The sequence below is a fragment of the Otolemur garnettii genome, unplaced genomic scaffold (assembly GCF_000181295.1).
Source record: "Otolemur garnettii isolate 467f Iridium unplaced genomic scaffold, OtoGar3 scaffold00062, whole genome shotgun sequence".
In the NCBI taxonomy this organism is placed as follows: domain Eukaryota; kingdom Metazoa; phylum Chordata; class Mammalia; order Primates; family Galagidae; genus Otolemur; species Otolemur garnettii.
The window spans coordinates 6,927,337-6,950,882 of record NW_003852457.1 but is presented as its reverse complement, the minus strand read 5'-3'; the positions used below and the strand labels follow the sequence as shown (position 1 = coordinate 6,950,882).

At 50.0% G+C, this 23,546-nt stretch overlaps 1 protein-coding gene across 1 annotated transcript in view; it reads right to left on the bottom strand.

Annotated features, from left to right (window-relative positions):
* NDRG1 (N-myc downstream regulated 1) overlaps nucleotides 1-23,546 on the bottom strand; it is a 53,690-nt gene that overhangs the window by 14,875 nt on the left and 15,269 nt on the right. The window contains exons 4-8 of the mRNA XM_003792865.3: nucleotides 9,006-9,111; nucleotides 6,352-6,472; nucleotides 4,045-4,107; nucleotides 3,230-3,290; nucleotides 1,607-1,693 (exon numbers count right to left, since the gene is read on the bottom strand). Of these exons, the coding sequence (XP_003792913.1) occupies nucleotides 1,607-1,693; nucleotides 3,230-3,290; nucleotides 4,045-4,107; nucleotides 6,352-6,472; nucleotides 9,006-9,111 (438 nt within the window). The remainder of the gene's footprint in view (nucleotides 1-1,606; nucleotides 1,694-3,229; nucleotides 3,291-4,044; nucleotides 4,108-6,351; nucleotides 6,473-9,005; nucleotides 9,112-23,546) is intronic.

The following is a 23,546-nucleotide window of genomic DNA, read 5'->3' as shown; positions in this document are numbered from 1 at the left end:
TGCCTTTAACATAAGGCATAAAGCAGGAGCTCCATAAATGCTCCCTATACAGCCAGAGCTCCATAAGTGTGTGCTGACTAACTTTGGCATCAGGCAAGGACTGGTAGGGGAGAAGCTCTAGACCTGGCAGTCCTCAGCTGGCCCTTGAGGGCCATACCCCACCTGTGGGGCACTGGACAGGCTACAGACCCCTGGACCTCAGACTTCTCATCTGGAACTGCAAGTGCCAGGAATGTCAAAGTCAAGGTGAGGACCACAAGGTATAGCGCCATATGTCACAGTGTCTGACGCTAGTGCCTGACACACAATAGGCCCCTGATATAGGTCTTCTATCTCCAAGACTAGGGTTGGAAATAAAGGTTATGGTGCAGATATTTAAACCCCATAAACATCTCAGGCTCTGTGTTAGCAAGTGGTCAACGTCCCCAGCCCTCCAAGTCGGGCTCAGAACAGCTATCAAGGAGCCCAACTGGCTGAATGAAATGTCACTTCCTTTGCTGGAAAATCAAATGAAAAACAGTGTGTTCCGCTCCTGAATGTCATGCAGGCAGGACAGAAGGTGCTCCCGCACTCTGGTAGAATGGTCAAGGAAAAATATATAGTATCAGGGTTTCCAGGACAGGGATGGGAAGTGGACGGAGCAGTATGACCCCTTCAAACAGCTATCCCAAACTTGGCAAAAACATCCTCTCAAAATGAGAAGCCAGGATTAGCCCAGCTTGAAAGGCCCTGTCCTATTTCAATTGGACTGATTTCCCCCCTCTTGGCAAACACTGAGGCCATTATGGGGACAAAAAAACAATAATAATTTTTAAAAGATAAACAAGAAACCACAGGACACCAGCCAGGGTGCAGCTTCCCAAGACAGCTCAGGCCTCCTCTTGTTCAAGTGGCCTGTTTTGCAGCCCAAGCCTGCCTGTCTCCCACCCTGGACAGGAGTCCAAGAAGTGGGTACAGTCAAGCCCACAGACCATACAGCAATAGGGTTCTGTGTCCAGCCCCAGCCCCACTGCCTAGCTGCGTGGGAGCCTGGACAACTTCCCTAACCATTCTGAGCCTCCCTTCCCTCCTGTGTAAAATGGTCATCAAAATTCCCACCTCCTGGCATTACTTTGAGGATCAAACAAGGTAATGTACACATTAGAACAACTAGAACTAGCACACAGCAAACTCGATAATGTTAGCTAATTATTACAGTGAAATTCAGTGGTACAGTCAGTACTAAATACACGTTTCTTTTTCATTAATAACATGTGAATTCCTGAGATGGGAGGCTTTTGTCTTGTTCATCCGTAGAAGTCTTATTTATCAAGAAGCCCAGCACAGGTTAGGTGGCCAGCAAGTATTTTTAATCTGAGTGATGCTTATCAAAGCTGGCCCAGTGGCCCATGGTATCCCTGGCTTAGATCCAATCCTACTGAAATTTTGTGAGTGGCAGATAACTGAGGTCATGTTTACAATTCTAAGCAAAGCAGATGAAAACCGCTGTCTTCCCTCAGTGGGCAGTAGGGTGGTGCAGGAGTGGGGTGAAGAGAGCTCCAAGGCTGCTCAAGGCAGGGGCTGCGCGCAGGGACCCCACCCACCTGACGGAGGCCCCCAGCCTCACCTTAGAGGCGGCCCAGTCCATCCAGCCTTCTGCACAAGGGTTCACGTTGATGAGGACAAGACCCTCCACCATCTCAGGGTTGTTCAGCTGCAATTAAAAACTTAAAGTGAGACAGACAGCCTGGCAATCTGAAATAGCGTGGACTCAAAGTCAAACCGAAGCTTGAGGGAAGTGCCCAGCATGGGGCTCCCAAACTCATGAGTTGTCACCATCCCCCGACTCCCACCCTATGAAGAAATGAGGTTCCAACTCAGCAGACACTGGATCAGGCCCTGCAGAGGGTGGATAAGGGAAAGAGGAAGCGTCGGGAGAGGCAGTAACACACGCGCCTCAAAGACCTGCCCGGGGCAAGTCTCATCAGCTCGCTGAGCCCCAGCTTCCCCAGTGACTGAGTGGGTGGAATATACCACCGAACCCATAGGTCAGATGGGGTGCCTAAGTGCTCTCTGGTCCTAGCAGGAGCAATTCTGTCACTTCTATATATTCACACAAACACACGTGCATACACAGTTATGCATCAATGTTCTGAGAAACATGTCAGAACATTTTGTCATTAAAATCCTACAGTGTACGTATACAAAGCTGGATGCTACGGCCTGGTACACACCTAGCCTCCCCGGTATGGCCTCTTGCTCCCCAGGCTACACTCCAAACAGCATGTTAACACATGCAGCTTCAACACGAGGGAACTTACTTGTGTCTAGAAACAGGTCTAAACAGAGCACAGGAACAGTGAATATGGTGCCATGATCTTATGGGACTATCACTGGATACACAGTCTGTCATGAATCAAAATGTCATCAGGCAGTGCCAAACTCTGCGTGTGTGTGTACAGGATACAGCTGAGAGCTTTTCTGTTCAATCCGCTGGCAGCCTGGACCAGTGATTTTCAACTGGTATGCCGTGAGAGGATCTTAGGTGTGCCACAAAAAGTTTTAAAGATCCTTTATATTTTCAAAAGAAGTCCAAAGCACCATAAGTATATACTTTCTTATTCTTTTTATTATCAACATGATTTTAGTGTGCCAAGAAAGTTTAACTAGAGGTTGAACTGTGCCGTGAGATAAATAAGGTTGAATAACACTGGCCTGGACAGCCAGGTCATTTTGTATTCACGCCAGCCAATAACAGCTAGTCAAAATACCTATGGCGGTTAAGATGAGCACTGTGACATCTTTAAACAGTTGTTTGGTAAGTACACAAAGGAGCCAGCAGCACTTGACTTGGGTCCGAAGTAATGACAGTTTGGCAAAGGCCCTGTAAGCGGTGTCTCTGATTCTAGTTTGGAATCACTTAGGATCCAGGAGCGCTGCACTGCAGAAAAGCAAGCAGCTCTTCCCAACAAGTGTCACAGCAGAATTCTCAGTGAGCAGCTGTCCACACTAGACAACTAACCAAACAAAGCCAATGACCATAGAACATGGCCACTGTCACCTTTCAGGAGAGGAAGAAGAAAAGCCTCAGCACACGTGTGTGAGTACACAGCACACACTCTCGCACACACACAGCTCATTTCTTTGTCCCTGTGGATTTCTTCATGCTTATCCAAATGTCTTCCCTAATCTTGAATTTATTTTATTTAAAATGTAAATTTTTTAAACTGCAAAAAAAAAAGGAACTCACAGCAAATCGAGTTAGGATGTAGGCACCTGCTCCTGTTCCCATGCCGATAATGCTTTTCAGCCTGGAAGCAGAAAGAAAATGCGTGTCAGGAAAGAGCGGCAGGGGCCCTGACAACCCCCTCGGGACTTCCTGAGGGTGGCTGGCTAGCCAGGCAAAGCCAAAACAGGCTGCTTTGATGTATATGGATCACCCGAGATGTACCACACTCTATGACTGGACAGAGACGGTGACCTGGGAGAAACTTGTCTCTTCTCTTTTTTTTTTTTCTTTTCCTGGCTGCCGCCCAGGCTCTGAAAGACCATCTGACATTTACAGGAAGGCCTATTACGGCATCACTGCTGCCCACTCTTAAGCTTTATTTTGGATTCTAAAACTTGAAATGAAAATAAATTGAGCAAGAACCAAGAGGTATTATCATCACACAAAAGGCTCACTATAGAGAGGAGCATTGGGAAGAAGAGGGTTTGGAGAGGGAAGCTAAGGTCTCAGGCAACCGTGTTCCAGAACATTCCATTGGAAGGAGAAGGGAACAGAAGAACAGGAGGCAAGTGTGGGGTGGGTGAGGTGGCTGGGGTGGCTGTCGTTACGTAATATAATGTGTTCACTGAGGCAGAAAAGCTGAGGTTACAGGAGGCAGACAGAACGCAGAGACTGCGCAAAGACTGGTGTTTACAAAGTATGATGAGCTCATTTCTTGCCTAATCTTTAAACTCCAACCCCAAGTTTGTGGGCAGGCCAGATCAAGTCCTCAGGAGAAGAGGAAGCTGAAAGCCACCCTCCTCTGCAGATTGGGGGAGTTGACCCCTTGCTCTTACCCAAACTGGTGAAGGACTCCAGGAAGCATTTCGGCCAGTTGGTCCATAGAGGGGTACATGTACCTGAGGAAGACACAGAGGGCAGCTAGTGACAGCCTGGACGCTGGGGGTCTAGACAGGGACACGCTAGCAGCAGCCTGCCCTGTGCACCCAGAGTCTCACCCTCCTTCTGAGGTCCCCATGACACCCCCTAACCATCAATGGTGTCTTATGCTCCAGGCCCCATGTAAGTATTTTATGAGCATTTCTAGCTCATTAAATCCTTGCACTAGTTCTGTGAAGCTGCTATGACTGTCCCCCCTTTCCAGATCACAAATATCCCTGGGGCTGAGAGATGAGCCACTTGGCCTCACACAACCAACAAGCAGCTGGCCAGAAATGGCTGTCCTCCCTGTGTGTGTTTGGTTTTTGCTCTGAGATGCTGTAGGGGTGGGGGCGACTGTGACTAGAAGGCATTTTATAGTTCCTCAGGGAGGAGCCAGGAGAGCAGGCACGGAGGGGAACATCCACAGGTGGAAGGATTATCCCAGCACGTGCCAGGGGCTTGGTGAGGCAGTGGAGAGAGGCTGAGCCAAGCAGACATGGCCAGCTGCAGAGCCAGCCAGCGAGTCAACAGAAACACGGGCGTGGGACTCACAACAAAGGCTACAAAGGGAGCTCAGAGTGTCAGGAGGGGAGACTGAGACGGGGAGGACTGTGTGAGCATGTGGTCAGGGAGGGCTTCTTGGAAGAAGTGACACTGACGTGGTCACAGGAGTCCAATCTGACTCCATGTCTCTGCAGCCTCTGAGCTGAGAAGGCCCCCAGCAGAAGAGTGGCAGAGGCATCATGCTTGCCTGGAGTGGCCATGGCTTAGTATGGACACACAAACTGTGTGACACTGGAGAAGCCACTTAGCACCTCAGCACCTGACATTAGCACCTTAGCTTCCTCCCTGCCCCCAGGGCTGGTGCACAGCCAGGAGACAACTGGATTCTGCTCACAAGGTCTCTGCTATGTGGGAAGCAGACTCCACAGCGAGAATGGGCAGGACCCCAGCCATGGAGGGGGCTCACCTGGGACATCCTCAAACCCTGAACCCCACCTCACCCGCTATAGGAGGCAGAACCAAGCTATTCCCACCAGCTGCACACTCCTATCACCTACACCCTGCCTTTTGCCTCCAAATTCCTGGGGATGGGGCCCAGACCTCTGGATATATTTAAAACTTCTCCATGGGGAGCCAAGAACTTCTACTTTGTGCCAAATCTTTCAAACAGTTGGTCCAAACAGACAGGTTTACTGGCACACCTCAGGCTTTATCTGCTGGCTAACAATTAACCATGTTCTACTGTTTTAATAAGCTGTTAGTTTTAGGTATTAGCCCTATGTGCCTGGGTGTCCCTTTTCTAGCTCTCTGATAAAGGTTAATTATTAAGGATAATTCTGAATGCTAATCAAAAAAGCTATCTATTTGTAAATGCCAAGGCCCCTCTAGAAGACTTTAAACCCAAGAACCTTCCCCTGCCCTGGTTTAATCACAGCATCAAGTTCCTGACAGGGGATGGGGCCAGGGGGAAGGGCATCTCTGAAGTCCATCTGAGTGGTGCTGACTGGGGGCTCAACAGTCTGACCACAGCTGCACAATGGGAAACTAAAAGGCCATGTCCCAAGCCGCCGCACGCTGAGGAGGGTGGGACGTACAAGCATCACCTGAACATGGGCCCTGTACTTGCACGCTAGAGTTATAGCCAGACTCCCAATTCTGAAGCTGTGTGGCCTTGAGCTGAGTAGTTAACACCTCTATGCCTCAGTTTCTTCATCTGGAAAAGGAGGTAACAACACCAGCCACCCATAGCTAGCCATACATAAGTGAAAATTACTTTTTAAAATAAAAATAATTAACCTGGATGCATAGTAAGTACTCCATCAATATTATCTCCTTCTCTCTATTTTTCTTCCTGACTTTTGAGGTTTTTCTCCTCACTATTTGGTCATGTCAAGCCCTTCTCCCACTTTGGTGCGGGCTGAGAGCACCCATTTAAAGCCAGCCTTGCAGGGGATGGAGGAATGGGAAGATAGCATCTAATGGGCTCCGAGTCTCTGCTTGGAAGTCCTGGAGACGGATGGCGGTGATGGCTGCACATGTCTGAGTGTACTTACTGCCAATGAACTTAATATTTAAAAACACTAAATCTTATGTTATATATATTTTGCCACATAAAAAATGATTAAAATAATAAATTTTGTTATTTTACCACAATAATACTCCCACATCCCCCAGGTTCCACTGTGCAGGGCTCATAGGACAAGAGACCCCCAGCTCACCCCATGGGGAAGGAGGCAGCGCCGTCCTGCTGGCCTGGGGCATCCACATGGCAGACAGCAAAGTGCTGGGTGATCTCCTGCATGTCCTCGTAGTTGAAGAGGGGGTTATAGCAGGTTTTGTCTGAAGAGCAGGCAGGGGAGAAAGATGAGAAAAAAATTAGGTGGCTTGCTGGCAAAGTGCATTCAGAAGAAGGAACACAGATCTTGTTTGCTGTTTTCCCATTTTTACTTTCCTCTGGTGATAAAAGGCAAGAATAAGTCATGGGCCAACGGTGATATCTGGCAGGTGAATCTTAAACTTGCAGTTGGTGCTGAGAGGGGCTCCTAGTCTCCTGTGGCTTTCCCATTAGTGATGATTACAGTGGCCCTGGCATGAGGTAGAGTGCTTCATTCACTAATACTCTCTTCTCTGGATAATGCTAAACTCTCACATCTGGGGCACTCACTAGAACATGCATATCACAATTTGTGGTATATAATGTATACACTTTTGCCCGTATTTTTGAGGGAGAAATAAGGATGCGCAGTATAGATGGGTAGTATTATTTGTTACCAGTACACAAAATTTCTCATATCTTGTATCTGTTCCTGTGCTTTGTAATTATTTGTTACATAAAATTCCTCATGTTAAAAAGTAAATGCTAAAATTCCTTTATAATACAAAAACCGGTAGCAAAATGTAAACAAATAAATATGTGAATTAAAAACTAGGGAGGAAGATGGGTGGAGGGAGGGTAATTGGTGGGACCACACCTACAGTACATCTTACAAGGGTACATGTGAAATTTACTAGGTGTAGAATATGAATGTCTGAACACAATAACTAAGAAAATGCCATGAAGGCAATGTTAACCAGTTTGATGAAAATATTTCAAATTGTATATAAAACCAGCACATTGTACCCCATGATTGCATTATTGTACACAGCTATAATTTAATTAAAAAAATTAAAATGAAATATGTTTTTCCTGAAAGTTTAGACCATAACCAAGAGTGTGCATTACACACAGGAGCACATTATACATAGCAAAATACAAGAATTTCCAAACAAGGAGGTAGGTAAAGAACAGATCCTCTGCTCTTATGGCCTTGGAGTAATCTCAGTCTCCTAACTGCTGAGGGTCTGAGGCAAAGATGCCCAGCTGCTCACCCAACCACATCTGTTTTCCACCTGGGTATACAGCTGGACTACATTTCCCAGAATCCCTTGCACTGAGAGCAGCCACATGATCAGATTCTGACCAATCACATGAAAGGCTCGCCATTTTCTCACAACACCTGTAAGATTCTCTCTTTTCTCCCATCTATGTACCAGATATTGTGTTGCCAGCAGAAGTCTCCAAAACTCCAGGGAATGGCAGAACCACAAGCAACACATACCCTGAGTCCCTGAATTGCCAGATATAGAACCCACCAAATTATTATAGGAGTGAGAAGTAAACACATATTACGTTAAGCCACAGAGGACTTTGTTATAGCAGTTAGCCTACTGGAACTAAAAATGAGTCTCTCCAAATGGGGGAATAATACTGCCATATGGAATTCCATGTGCCTGACACAGTCAATGGAACGAGATGATGGATATCAAAACACCTAGCATCAAACCTGGTGCATAATGGGTAAGAGGGAAACAGAGCAAGTGAGATAAAAGAAAAGTAGACATGAAGGGAAAAGATGGGTTTTCAGTGACCCAATTCATCCCCAGCCTCAAGTTTTTAATTAATAAATGTCATGGGGAAAAATGAAAATTAGCCTGCCCATCAATCAAAAATCGAGCAACGCCCAGCCTACAGTACTCAGGTTCATAATGATTACTGGACCAGGAAGGCCTCTAAGTGCCTTCTGAATCATCCTGGAAAGATTTGCCTCAATCCCATGTAATTTTAACATGAAGTACCTCCCATTCCATTCCCATCTATGAAAAATAGGGAACCTACATGTAGAAACCCTTCTGGTAATCATAAGAATTCCCTGTCTAAACATTCATTAGCACCATTATTCATAATAGTCCCAAAGTGGAAACTACCCAAATGTCCATTGACTAAAGAATGAATAAACAAAATGCAGTCTATCCATACAATAGGGTATTATTCTGCAGTAAAGGAATACAACTCTGATACATGCTACCACATGGACAGGCCTGGAAAACTTTATGGACAAAGCTGGTCACACAAAAATTACATATTAATCTACATATATAAAATTCCAGAATAAGCAAATTCATAGAAAAGGAAAGTAGATAGGGGGTTAGTCTTGAAGGAAGGGGGATGGGTGGAAGATTGGGGCACTACAGACAAAGGGTATAGGATTTCTTTGTGGAGTGATGAAAATGTTCCACCACTGACTGTGTTGACAGTTACACACGCCGTGAAAATACTCAAAATCATCTGTACACATTCCAAGGCTCTGTCACAGACAGACAGTGGAGAGCTGCTTGTGTTCCCAGTGACTCTGGGCACACAGACAACTCCATGCCCACACATGGTGCATTTCTGGCTCTTCCAGGCTGTGGCAAGAGTTCTTCCCAGAACAGCTCCAGGAAGTCCCAGAAAAGAGAAGCAGTCAGCTCTGGCCACCAGCCCTTCCTGGCTGCCTTTCTCCTTTACTGTCTTGGGAGTCTGCTGAGCAGGGAACCCTGGCCCCACAGAACTTACGGTTCATGCCAATGTCATGGTACGTGAGGATGACGGGCCGGTTTCCCTTGGGGGTCCCACACAGCGTGACGTGAATGGAGCCATGTAAAGTCTCGATGTCCTGCTCCTGAGGAAAGAGAGCAAAGGGCCTGTCAGGTGGGGTTCACAGCACCCACATGGCTGTATTAACTGACTAAAGACTCCCAGCACATTTCTGACGGTGTTTCGTGGGAGCTCATGTGTGGCCATGGAAGCCTTGGGTTTCAGGCAGCAGGTCTCTCTGAACAGAAACCACTCCCAGAATGAGGGAGGGAAAGGGAAGCCCAGCTCTCACAGAGAACAGTGCCTGGATCAGACTGTGCTGCTAATTGCACAGTCCTCCAGGAAAGGGACAGCCCCAGCGGCCTTCTCTGCTAAGACTTAGCTTTCTCCACCTTAAGTGGAGGCAAGAAGTCCTGAGCTCACCTGCTCCCATGCCTCACCCCCCTCAGCTTATTGTATCTGTGAGGGACATCTGATGGTTCAGAACTACCCAGAACTCATTCCCTACTTCCAAGGAGAGCCCCCTTCTTCTAGGAATCTACCCCTTGCACTGTCAGTCCTAGGAGGTCTGTTGACATTGTCTACCTCACATTTAATAAGCCAAGGTCAATTCCTGCCTTCCACCTTCCAGTTGCAAGGACTACTTCTGAGAAGGACACATGAGTTGGCTGAGGCCAATTAGAGCCAACCATGCTCACTTCTAGCTAATTGGGGAACTGGACTGGACTTATCCTAACAAGCCTGGGAGGGTTAGGATAGTTAACAGTGGACACACTATTAATATGAGGCAAGAGCCTGCCTGAAAACCTAGCCAGCCTGGAGGTAGAAAAGAGAGATAAAAGGTCAGGGCAATGGTTCCCTCACCCAGATGTTCAGTTACATGGACCAACAACTTCCTATCCCACATGAGCCATTTTGGGTTGACCAAAAGAATCTTAAATTATACCAAATTTATCCTCCCTCCAACCCTCCATTCTCAGAGGGCCAGGTGGCTCTTATCCTGGTCAAAGCCAACTCTCCAGCCTGTATCCTCAAGCTGGCTCACTTGGCCAGTGATCCCCACTCCCCTCCCCTCCCCTCCATACTAAACCTTCCAAGACTCCTTCCTAAAAGCTGAAGCCATGCTCATTTTTCTTTCTCCTACAGAAGCTACCCTGCCCTTGTTCCAAGTACCTCAAAGCATTCAGGGATCAATTTTCTGCCTGCCGTGTTCAATAGAACTTCTCAAGAGGGTGGCCATGAGCATTTTGCAATTGTCATCCCACTGACCCTTCAACCCATGCCTGCCCTGGGTCCCCACCCTCCTCAGGGTCACCAGAAGTTCCCAAGGACCCAAGTCACTCATCTCTTTTGAGGGACTTCCATGTCTCAGGGCAGTGACATGCTTGTGAAATGCTTCCACACTGGGCTCTCCTCCCACCCGGACTAGTAGGGGAAGCAGAGTCCTGAGGCTGTTGAAGACAAGGCACCAAGACTGTTCAGGTCCCTCCAGGCCCTCATTCCTCACAAGAGCCCTTCCAGGGCTGCAGAACCCACGCCAGCTCAGGGAAGTGAAGTCACTGGCCTAGAGCCATATAGGAAGGAAGCGACCAAAATGGATCCCCAGATGGTCGGACTCTCTGTGGCCCCCCTGTGTCTCAGCGTCACACCCTTGAGGGAGAGGCACATACTCAGGCTCCGGAAGGCCCCCCTCAGATCAGCAGGCAACATTTATCTTCCAAAGTGTAAAGGAGGCATCGAAGTAGGATTCAGAGCACTACAGATGCCATCAAACCTGCCTCTAGAAGCTCATTGAAATGTGACCTGCATGGGTCACCACTATATAGAGAGAGGAAGGTCAGCTTCACAACCTCTCTTGAGAAAAAGAAGAGGGGATGGACAGACCCACCAGGGCCAAGTCTGCCTCCCTGGCTCACATCTGTAAAACAGGGATGAGTCTACACTCTGCTCACCCCCTGGGGACACTGGAGACACACAGGACTTGGCAGGTGGGCAAGTCCCAGGCTCTCCACTGTGGGTGGCCCTGGAAGGTGGAGTCTACACAGGCTACAGGACAAAGAAAAAATACATCCCCATTTCCTGGCTCTACCAGCAGAGCCTGAAATCTCAGTGCTGTTTTTTTTTTTTTTTATCAAGGACTTGCTTCTTCTCCATCCTGGACAGAGATGCGGGTTCCCAGTGCCCACTTTGAGATGTCTGCTGCCAGCAAAACCCAGACTACCCTCATCCTCCTGTGGAAAGGGGAGAAGAACTGGAACCACACAGACATGGGGAAATGTTTGCAAGGTGATGGAGGTGGCATAAAGGCCCAGCTCCCCAGTAGCACCTGGGCCCAGCAAGGGGTTCTCCTGGGCCACATCCTGACTATCCAATAGGGTTAAGTCCCCAGAACACAGGTTACCCCATCTCCCTGCCCCTTCTCTTCCCCCCTGGGCCCAACATTTCTTTCCTGCCCATAAAAAGGCTGGAAAAATCCATAGGGGATGGAGCAATGTCCCGTGGGGGCCAGGGATCATCTGCTGGGCCTGCCTGGCCCTGGAGCCACATTGGGGACAATGGCCCATTGTGGGGGCACATTCTTCATTGTCTCCCAAGCTGACCCACATGGCTGCCTCTAAAAATAGGCCAGGCCAGGCAGCGTCCCCACCGACTATGGACATCAGGACTCAAACACAAGCTCGACCCTTTCCAAGCCCTCTTAGTCTCTGTGTTGTCACCTCTGAGACAGGAGAGAGCCTCTTCCACCTGCTCCTTAGGAGGCCGAGCACAGCACCACAGAACACGCAGCTGTGAGTTTTGAGGCTGTGGTAGATATGGGACACCCAGCCTGGCTGGCCAAAAATATCCCTGGCAACTCCAAGAGTGGGAAGGGACAATAGGTTTCTTTGGAAGCCTTAAGATTTCATAGCTGTGGAGCCAGAAGTAGATCTGAGGGTTTACCCCCCCAGTTCAGGAAGAAGCTACCTCAGTCTTAATATGTGTCAGATAAAAGATCTGATAAGATCTGAGCCTGGCACAAAAAAGACAAGTGTTACCCCCTGTGATGGAACATTCTCTAGTCAGTCCTGCCCCAAGGCTGGCAGAGCCTCATGGAGCACCAAGAGTTTACCTGTCTCGAGAACCACAGTGTTGTTCCTGAGGCCCCCGCCTCAGTGCTGCCCTGGACGAACAGGCCCAGCAGGTCTCAAAAGAAGAGGCAATTGGTGACAACCCAGCCTTGGAAAGTGGCGGCAACATGGCGAGGGGCACACAGGTGCAGGGTTGCCTGCTAGTCGCAGGTGGACATAGATGGGGAAGAAGATTTGCTAAGCTTGCTAACCTGACCAAGAGTCAGTCAGGGAACGTTACCAAACCCCTTTCACAGCTGAGGAAACTGCGGCAACTTCCCCAGGTCATAACTTGTAGTGGTAGAACCGTGATTAGAGCCCTCACTGGCTGGGCCCTGTGCCTTTGTGCCCAAGGTCCGCTGGATCCTTTCCAATGGGGTCTCAGCTCTGGACCCACCAGCCCACACAGGAAGGAGATCTTACCTGTGACCAAGTCCCACCCCTAAGTCTCTCTCTCTCACACACACACACACATGCACATGTGCCTCTACGCTAGCTCGGGCACTCTTTCTCCATTGGGCAAAATCTCCAAGACTGTGTCTGAGGTTGAATAGGAGAATTAAAACACTCACAAACACATGCCTTTGTCCTCTTCGGTCCCAAAAGAACATTCTGTCTTTCTGTCCCGGTGGAGATGAATCACCCAGTGTTCTGGAGACAGAAATCTGTCCTGTGTCCCCCACGTTTTCCCAAAGAGAGGGTGTAAGGAACCCAGGACATCAGAATGGCCCAGCACACTGCCTGTCCTCTTGCCTGAAGGAGGAAAGTCGCCTGTCTCAGCTCACCAGGGAAGTCCCCTCTGACCAGGATGGTGTCTGGGAACACAGTTACTCCTCCAGCATCCAGAATCCCAGGCTAGACCTCAGGAGACCTTGCTCACGGGGTCTATTCCAGCCAGGGGGTATAAGACAGAAATATCTGGGCTACACCTATTTTCTCTTGCTTGCCCTGGATGTGTCTAGAAAGCTGCTCTCTCCGATCCTGGAGGTGATAACAGCTATGGGAACCATAGTAATCATATTGGCTGTCACTTCCTACCAGGCCTGCCCTGGGTAGCACACATGTTTTCTCATCAAATCCACACTACAACCCAATTAGGTAACAGTGACCCACACTGCACAGAAAACTGAGGCTGAGAGAGGTTAAGTACCTTGCTTAAGGACACACGGCTGAACAGTGCAGCAGGATGTGAACCAACCTCCGATTTGGACTATTGGAATTTAAAGCCGGTTCTCATCGAGGTTCCTGTTTCACGCTCTGTGCAGAAGGAGTTAGGGAAACCTTCCCTTGCAATGTGCACTGAGTCCTCCCCCCATGCTGGATGCAGTAAATCATGCCCCCACATTTATCTGACTGCAGATGACTCTATCTTCCCGGCATCGCCAAGGATGAGCCACGCACATAGCATATCCTGGGTTACACTAACACTGAACAGAGAAACAGAGAGATCTGCTCCTCCCTCTCTCCTAAAACATGCGTCTCCCTTACGCTGCAGGCACACGCACCCTGATGTGTTAGACTTGAGAAGACCTCAGCACACACCTCAAGGAGGCACCTCCTGCCACCCACCATACCCATGACACCCGGTCCCACGTTCCCTTCTTTAAGGCAGCACCACAACACATTTACAAATATCTGTGTAACAGCTGCCTCCCCAACCACACTGTCAGTGCCCAGAGGCAAAGGCTGGCCCTGCTGCCAATGGGGTCTGGCCCAGAGCGTGCATGGAGAGATTTACACGGTCTATGCCGTCCATAAGCTGGCAAGTGGGGAACAGCACCTGTCACTTAGTATTCCTTAAAGATTTCATCTCTTTGGCTGCCAATCCTGGCTTGGGAGCTTTATAAACTATGGCAGACTGTGTTGGTTGGCACTCAAACATCTGTCGTTCCCTTCTTTTTTATGACAGAATTCCGATTTTGTACCAAAGAGCAAAGTGCTCCTTCTAAAATTCTCCCCTTCCTCATCTCCCTTGCAGCCAGAAATGGTCGGAAGACTCAGCTCTGGCCAATGAGATGCCAGCAGAACTGGGGCTCTGAGGAGAGCTTTTTAAGGGTTAAACTTAGCATTTTCATTTCTTCCTCCCCCCGCCCCCACCTGCTTCCTACCTGGAACATGGACTAGACGCCTGGGAGTTCAGGGCCAAATCTGAGGACAAAGGCTACATGCTCAGGATGACAGCAGGAGGCTGAGAGGACACACTCCAGCTGGCCTGGGTGACATTCACAGCCTGCTGTGTTAGGCCTTCCAGGTCAGCAAGAATGACAAACATGTCCTTGTTTAGGGCACTGGTTGTTGAGTGCTTTTAACCTAATGATACACCCACTGTGTTCCCCAGCCCAGTTATCAGCCTTCTCTGAGACTCCCTGCCATCAATTGTAAACTGAGGTCAGCAAGTGAAGAGACCCACCTGCTCCATGGAGCCACTCCCCAAACTAAAACTGTGCTAAGGCCTGGACATGATTTGCAAACCACAGCGTTTCCCGCCATGTCAATCATTATGCACAACTGTCCCAGAGGTGATCAGTGTGAAGCCAACCGGGGACAGCCCCACTGGCTTAAGTCAGAGGCTGGCTGATCCAGGGGGGTCTGGGGAACAGCTGTGACTGCTCCCTCCATAATCCCCTCCTTCCCAGCATGCCCTGGGCAGACACTGACTGCACTGGACACTAAGCGGATGACCGCTTACCCAGGCTCTAAGTCTGCGGGCAGCTGGGTGGCCCCTCCCGCAGTCAGGACATGGCAGAACGGGGAGGACACCCTATGGGACAAGGAAAGCTGATTTTGGCTAATCAGACCCAGCATTCAGTCTGTGGAAGTAAGAAAGGCAAATCAGAAGAACAGAGGCTCAAGAGACAATGCTGGGGGCTTGTCCCACCACTATCTTTTCATAAAATGATGCACCCCTCCCCCACATCGTCCTGGCTCACCATCCTGCTCACGGAGGAGGGGCAGCCATGGGTGTGCCACGCATCTTCTGATGCCTTCCATTAAGTATGGAGCACAGAAGGAACACGAGATGACCAGGGAGAGTTGCATGTAGGGACAGACGCTTAATGGTCCTTGCATATAAGGACAGCCACCCACTCACTGAGCAACTCTTAGAAAGCCAGGTCTGGCCTTTACACTATCATGACAGCCATAGGTACACGGTGGCACCCACCCATGGATAACAGAGTTAAGAAGCAAGACAGGCCCTTGGGTGTCCCCAGCCCCACATAATGAAAGACTTCAGAGAAGTCAGGCTGGACCTGTGGCTACTCCCTTCATTCCTCAGTCTTCCACAACGTCACCACATCAAGAAAATTTAAAGAAATTACAGAGTCAGGGAATAGACTATCATGAGCAGAAGGGCAGTAGCTGGGGGATGCAGCATCAAACTGGGTCTCACATGAGAACCTCAGTTGTCCCAGGAAATAGGAATTAGGAGGAAAATCTTTCTTGGATTAGGGAAAAGAGAATGAGCGAACCAGCTGCGATCCTTGAGGGAAGGGAGGGTAGCAGAGCCTGAGCACCAAGCCCAGGGCCATGTGCATTTGGCATTTGAAACATGCTCCGGGACGCTGGAGCTCTCTATTGCACAGATTAGAAAACCAAGGCACCAGAGGTCACATGAGTGGCCAAAGACCATGGCTAGCAAATGGTGGGGATGGATCTAGACCCTCTCCAGTTCACTGTGCCCTTTCAGGGACCCAAGGAGGTAAGCGTGTACAAGAGGCCAGCCAGAGGGAGCCTGGCAGGGCAGGCCTCTGAGGCCTGGGACTGTGGCCCACCAAGGGTGCCGGGTGGGTGAGGGTCCTCTCTCCTCCTCTGGAGGGTATTCCCAGGAGACCTACAGAGAAGCACAGGAGAGGCACTCCAGTTTTATTTTCTAAAGCCTCATTTTGCGCTGATCCAGATGAGTGTGCCTGCCATCTGTCACTTGGGGTTTGCTCTAAGTCCCAGTGGCTTTGCTAGAAGTGGGGCTGCGGGAGGGGGAGGACGGGAAATGATGGTTTGAGGATTTCCAGGCTTCTGTCTGAGTTCTGCCCACCTTCCATCAGGGGGCAGGAAAACAAAAAGCAATTGTGTGGAAAGAGAAATTAGTAAAAGGTCATTATTTCCATTTTCCCTGGGAGCTGGTCTGCTTCCAAGGAAAGGGCTGGGAAATCAGCCCCCCTGACAGGAATCTGACATCCCCAGTCCCACTCACCTCTGAGACCCAGCCTGCCACCCCCGCTCCCAGCAGCCCTGTGGGTAACACCAACTTGTTTCCCAGGGAGCCCTGGTGAGCACAGAAACTCGGCTTCCTCATCTAATCTAACTGTCTCAAACCCAATCTAACTGTCTAAATCACTGACGATGCAGGTGCAAGAAATTTAGAGGAGAGGCAGTCTGGGGCCGCGGGGTGCTCCCCCCCCCGAGGGAGGGGCTCAGCTCCATCACCCCTTCCCCCAAACCAGATTTGGCTCCAGAGGTGGGAACAAGGCCTCTGCCCTCTCTCTATCGCATTGGGCACTGACAGTGGGAAGACCCCTTTGCCTTCTTCGGGCCTTGTCTCTTCTCTGGCATTGACACTTCCCACGCACAGCTGTGAGGCCTCCGTGAGGCTCTGGTGTGCAGGTGGTGCTCAAGACACGCCAGCCATTATGACTTCCATGATTATTGCATTTTTAGGGAGCATATGGATATAAATTTAGGACTACCTGATGGTTCCTGTGGGGTCTCTCATCTGCAAAAGAGGGCAGCACCCCTTCCGCCTTGGCAGGAAAGCCCTGACACAAGTGGGTATGAAATATTCATTCTCTCCCATCCCTTCTCTTCCCCAAGGGGACGGAAGGGGAGAAAACCTTCCCCTTCTGGAGCAGCACGGGTAGGGCTGGATCTCTAAAAGGCATCTGCCAGCTCTGGCAGTCCTTGAGTAGTCTTAGACTCTAGAATTCTAGCCAATTAAAATAAGCTGGAACCCCAAACACTCCCACCCTCCCCACTCATCAAATTTGCAAACACAACTGCCTAGAAACTGATGCCAGGGACGTCTCAGCAGAGCCAGATCATACCCCATCCTTCTTGCAGCCACAACACCTCAGGCCAGCAGCTGACCCTGCCCATGCTCTGAGGGCCCTAGAATCTCTCCAGGAAGAGGAGCATACAGGCCCTGAGAACAGATGGCAGACCCTAGTGCACTAACGACCACTCTGTCTGTACTAGAGCATCACCAAGGCCAAATCAAACAGCACCTGAAGGTGATGTCAGCCAGGGAGAGATAAGGCTCAAGGCCATCTGCTCTGGCAGCCGAGCTGTCTCCTGGGACAAGCCACCCTCCAGCAATGCTGAGCTCTGGGCTCAGTGCATCTGTTTTGACTCTTGAAAAGAAAAAATTTGTAAGCTTAAGTTCTTAAGTATATTGGGAAAGGAATGGGCAATCTGCTTATGTTAGTCAAATGCTAAAGTACCAATTACTTATCAAGAAGCAAGACTGGCAGCTTTCAGATGGGCACAGTGGAGCAGCTCAGCCTCCTCAGACACAACTCCCAGAGGCCCAGCCAGACAGTTAGAATCCAGCTCAATGAGCCATAAGAGTGGTTTGCCATTAAGGCAAGTCAGTTCCTGAGTCCTTCAGCAGCTCACACCCTCACTGGGTTAAGCGGAAGCCTGATGAATTATTGCTTCAATTATTCACTTGGTCAGATTTTTTTGAAAAGTAGAAATTGCAAAGGTGAACCAGAGTCCAGGCCTTTCCAGATGTGGGACTTCAGGAAAGGGCCATGACTGGGAAAACTGGTCTGCATCAGCAGCATGGGACACCGTGCGGCGGACACCGTGCGGCCCACACCACAGCTGCTGGCTGTGAGAAAGCCTCCGTTTCCTCACCTGTCAAGTAAGGGAAACAGATTCAGCAAGAGGCAGCTGTGGCTCTGAGAACAGGGTGTGCTGGCCAGTCCTGGGACTGGCATGTCCTGCAGCCGCCCTTGGCCAGAGCTCAGTCATCCTCAGCCCGTGGCCGTGTGCACAATAATCCGTCAGGACCAGCGAGTGTCGGCATCGCACCGCTTGGTGTCTTCTGAAGGAAATCCCACAGCAACAACACGCATGAGGTTTCAGCGACCACTGACGCTGAGGGAAACTGGAGCGAGGAGCCAAATCCAGATGTATACCATTTATGCAAAGATCATTTTGGTACCAACCTTGACAAAATGTCAGTTAACACTCAGATTCAGCTCAAATATTGTGATTCTTTGAGACTGAGCTGCAAGACCACTCCCAGTTTAAAGGGTTCACATGCCTTTGCCCTTGGAAGGTTTAGAATCCAGGCTGGAGGGGCCCTTGTACATCCAGCTGCCTCTGCCTGGAATAACTCATCTATCCCCCAGATCTTCCCCTAGGTGTGTGATGAGATGCTCCATCTCTCCGTCAGGTCTCGGTGCAATGTCACCTGCTCATAACGCTTGCCTGATCCCTCAACCTGAGAAACAGCCCAGCCATGCTTGTCCCACCGTCCAGCTTCATACCGCCCTTCACTAGTATCCTCACAGCATCTACAGAAACCAAAATTGTCACATTTGCTTCTTTATATGTTTATCTCTTCCCTTTTAGGCAGTGAGAAAAGTGGTTTAAACACATACTCTGGAAGCTCCCGGCTTGAGCTCCAATCCCACCCCTACTCATCTCCAGCCTGTGACCTCAGGCAAGTAAGTTACTTAACCTCTGGGCTTGAGGTGCCCCCTCTGTAAAATGGACGGACTTCTGTGAGCATTAGATGAGCATGACGTTCGATGAGCTCAGAACAAAGCCTGGCACACATATGGCCAGAACTGAAGTTCCTGGAAACGAGGGTCACTCACTGCCTGTCACACCCACCACTGTGTCCTCCACACCTAAACCAATGCCAGGCACGCAGTGGGCATTTGTTAAAGGAACAAAGAATTGCATGACAGGAAAAATAACCCCACAGGCAACTCTGGAGATTGACCGAGAGGGCTCAGCTTAGGCCCCGGTACAGGGTGTTGGTGAACTTTTTCCTGACCTCTGCCACCCTCCTCCCATACGCTTCTCTGTGTGGTCCCCACTTTAATGATGTGCCTGCAACTCGTTCACCCACCCAGACTGAGGCCACTTCTAGGACAGCCTGCACCGGCAGCAGGAGCCAGAACTCTTCCCTGTTCTGTCAGCCACCTGTGCCCCAACATAGAAACACACAGGTGCTGGGAGAACTTTCAAGAGATACACAGAAGCGAGCCACTATTTTGAAAGGGAACAGATGAACTATGCTGTCTAGGTTTTCCTGAATTTATAACCAAGATTTTAAAAATCCATAATAACCCATACATCCAGGACTTCCACTTCTGGCTACATGCTCAAAGGAACTAAAGGCAGGGTCTTGAAGAAATACTTGCACACCAGTGTCCTAGAAGCATTATTTACAAAACTGCAAAGGTGGAAGCAGCCCAGGGGTTCCTCGGTGAATGAAGGGTGCAGGAAAATGAGGTACAGATCTACAGCAGAGTATGGCTCAGCCTTACAGGGGAAGGAGATTCAGACGCACGTACAACACGGATGAGCCTGGAGACCGCAATGCTAAGTAGATGGAAAGTAGAATGGGGCCTCCCAGGGGCTGGAAGGAGAGGGCCAGGAGCAGCTTCTGTGCAAAGGGATGGAGTTTCAGTTCTGCAGATAAAGAAGATCTAAAGGCAGATTAAGGCCACACCACAGTAAGAAGGTACCTAATGTCACCAAACTGTGCACTTGAAATGATTAAGAGGGAATATTCATGTTATACATATTTTACTGCAATAAAAGATTCCCGTGGGGAAACCCCCACCACAGTAAGTAGATGGGGCATCACATAGGACCCAGCACTGACCCACCACACCATTATCCCCAGTCATCACCCTGCCACTTAATGAGGCTGTAGCTGGTTCCCCATTTCACAGATGAGGAAACTGAGGCTGAAGGGAAGTGAAGCAACTTGCCCTGGGTCAAATAATCAGGAAAAGGCACACTTGGGGCATATAGCCCACTCTTTCTAGACCTGGAATGCAGCCACAACCTGAGGAGGAGACAGTCCCAACCCTGCCCAGGAAGACATAGCCACAGCTCCAAGGAGCCACTTCCCTGGGGAAGGCTCAGCAAGCTTTTGTTTTAGCCACAGACAGGGTAGGTTATGGTGGCTCCTGTCAGCGAGGGAGGCTGGGGTGGCCCATCCCAGTCCTAAGTGATCAGATGGCCCATGGAGCTGTCAATTTCTAGCTGTGGTCAGCCCAGAGAACCAGTCAAATAACAGGGCCCAGGGGCCATGGCAGCTGCACCTGTTACAGCTCCAACTGTCCTGGCCCCTATGTCTCCCTGTTCCCTGAAGGAAATGTCTGGAAAGCAGGCCAGCTGCCACCACTTTTAGCTGCCCAACTACGTAGCCCTGAATGAGTGACTCCCCTGCTCTCAGTCCCTCATTTTCCCCAGCTGTCAAATCAAAGATTGAACTAGATAAATCTCAAGATGATCCACTCACACCTCTTTCCCCTGAGAACCCCCCAACTCCCAGGGTCTGTAAGGATGAGAGAAAGAAGATAACACTCCTGCCATGGGGAGGGGACTCAGGGAGCCAACACAGTAAGGGTGTCTTCCATCCTGGCCAGGCAGACTGGGTGTCAGTCCCAGTGCCACCACTCTGGCCTCAGTTTCCCCTATGAATGATAAAGATAAGGACACCTCTCATGAGATTGTTGAGGTGCCACAGGAGATGCCCAGGTCAGGCCCTGAGCACAGTTCCCAGCTGGCAGGAAGTGCTCGCAAATGTCATTACATTTGCATATGCAGAACAGGAAGTTCTTGGGACCTGGAGAGGGAAAACCCAGGGCCTGGCACCATCTGGGGGACCTCAGGGGAGTCACTTCCCAATGCTGACTCTCTTCTTCTCCAACAAGTACAAGAAAGTGGAACTGGAGCCCACATGAGACACTCCTTAAAGACCAAGTTTCAGGTCCTCCCATCCCACAATGTCCCGGTAAGTGCACAGAGTTAATGGACTGAGTCACCGTGGGCGAAAACATGCTAGACACAGCTGGGTGGTGGTGGGCAGGACTGGGGTGACCAGCTGTCCTCTCCTAGCCCAGTTACTCTCAGCCACTTCTAAGCACATCCTGGGGCCCCCAAGGGGCTGCCCACCTATTCCTGCACCTGTGCAGGAGAATGGGCTGAGCTTGCCAGGGAGCTCTGCCTCTGGTTCGAACAGGACTGCAGGCTTGGCCAGCCCACCTGCCAATCAGGGAGGGGCACAAGGTATGCCTAAAAGCCTGCTCTGCCGAAATTTCCTCTCACCCTCAGGGGATGTGGAGAGAGAAGCTGGTGGCTCAGGTCCAGGCCTCAAGGATCACTTCCCCGCCCCCATGCCCATGCCCTGTATGCTTGCAGAGTGTGGTCTGTGCTTTGAGCTCTGGGCCCTGCTGTGAATTCCACTGATGTCACTGGGGAGGGGACAGTAGGGGGGGAGTTTGGATAAGGTGACCTTGATTGGTGGCTGGCTGTGTGTCCTACCTCCATCTCACTGGCTTTGTGACTACAAGGCTGTGTTCACCTGTAAAAAGATGCCACCAGAAGCCCCAGGGCTTTTGTGAAGATTAAAAGAGTACATTTTATTAAATAAATTAAATTTTAAATAGGATGCTTCCAACAGCACTACTGAACATAGTAAGTATTCAAAAGTATCAACTATTACTACTGTATTTTCAGGGAGGGAGTACAACCTCGGCTCAGAAAAGTTTAGTAACTTGCTCAAAGGCACACAGCTTGAGAGGCCAGCTAGACTTCAATCTGCACCAGGCTGACTCATAAAAATGAAAAAGAAAAGATGCTTTTTTTCAGAATGGCATGATGTCTTAGCAGTGACCTGACCTTAGGCAAGTTTAGTTTCAATTTCTTCATTCATAAAATGGGGAGAAACCAGCCCTGGTCTGAATTCATCAACCACAGATGTACCAAGAGGCTGGATGATGCTATAAACACAGGGCTGATTAGTCAGGGGGCCGCTCCTGGGGACATAAAGGGCCTGTGTCTCCCAGCTCTGCTGCTTCTAATCATGAACCCTAGTGTGGAAATCACCTGCCTCAGTTCCAGGTGTCCTTGCAGAGTGCCTCAGGTGTCCCCTGACATCAGGGATCATTAAGCACCCATAATGTCACCCTTCAAGGAAAGTGTGACTGGCACACGATAGCTGGCTACCATCCCTCTGCTCAGGGCTCCTGCTCTTGGTCCCCATGGACTTTGCTAGGAGGCTATAAAAGCACATTTTTATTTTATAGTTAAATCCTACTGGTACCGTGGCAGCTGAGGGCCAGGCCTTCCTAACCTCTTTGAGGCTCAGTTTCCAATGTTTGAAGAATAGAGACAATGATCTCTAATTTATACGGCTGTCAGAGCTAAGTGGAGTGTCCCCTGCAGTCTAAAGGAGTTATACACCTGCCTGGGTGTCCACAACCTGGTGCACCATGGGGGCTTAGTAAGTATGTTCGGAACAAGTCAATTGCACAGCGGTAATGTGTTGTCTTCAGAGAAGGCAAGTGATCAGACAGAAACCAATACTTTGGATGCACCCCAACAGTCCCACAGCACTCTTGAGGTCAGGGTCACCCCCGGGTACAGTGTGACATAGCCAGAACGACACTCAAATGCACTACAGGCCATGTACCTTGGCTTTGGCATTCAAAGCCTCCAGGATCCCAGGCTAACCAACGCTTCTTATGCACCATCCAACTTTCCCCTTGCCTTCCAAAGACAATGCACGATCCCTGCCTCTGAAAGGGTGGGGAGCATCGCTGAAATGGGAGACTCAAGAGAAGGCAGGGAGCTGAGGGGCAGGTGGAGAGCAGGAGTGAGGCGGAGCTCGGAACAGCTGAAGGCAGGGACACCTGTGCAGGTAAGCTGGAGCCTTTGGCAGGTCCAGAGCCCCCCTTCCCTTTCAGAGAGACCACAGCTGCCCAACACATGCAGGCTTCCTGCCCTGCCACCCCAGGGCCCAGCACCGTGTGGGGCTCAGCATGGGAATAAGGAGCCCAGGCCTGGGAGTTCCTGAAGTTCTGACCCACCCTGGGCTCCAGGCCGCTGGAAGTGGTCCAGCCCACTCTCCTGAGAGCTTGTTCATGGACACAGCTAACCTGCACCCCCTGGTACTCTCACTCACCCCAAGCAAGGATAGACACATTTCAGTCCCGGGCCAAAGAGAAGGCTGGTTTCACTTTGTCAAGCAGGGCCAAGACCACTGAGCCTTTGCCTCTGTCCCTGCCCCAACAGGGCCCCAAGCCCTCCAGCTCTGGACATTTCCTCACACACAGGCCCCACAGCTTTGTCCAGCAATTAGGGCTGAAGGGAAGGGGCCAGTGCCCTGTCCTACTTTCAGGGAAGCTGACTGGCTCCTGTGTCTCTGGTTGGCACTTAGAGC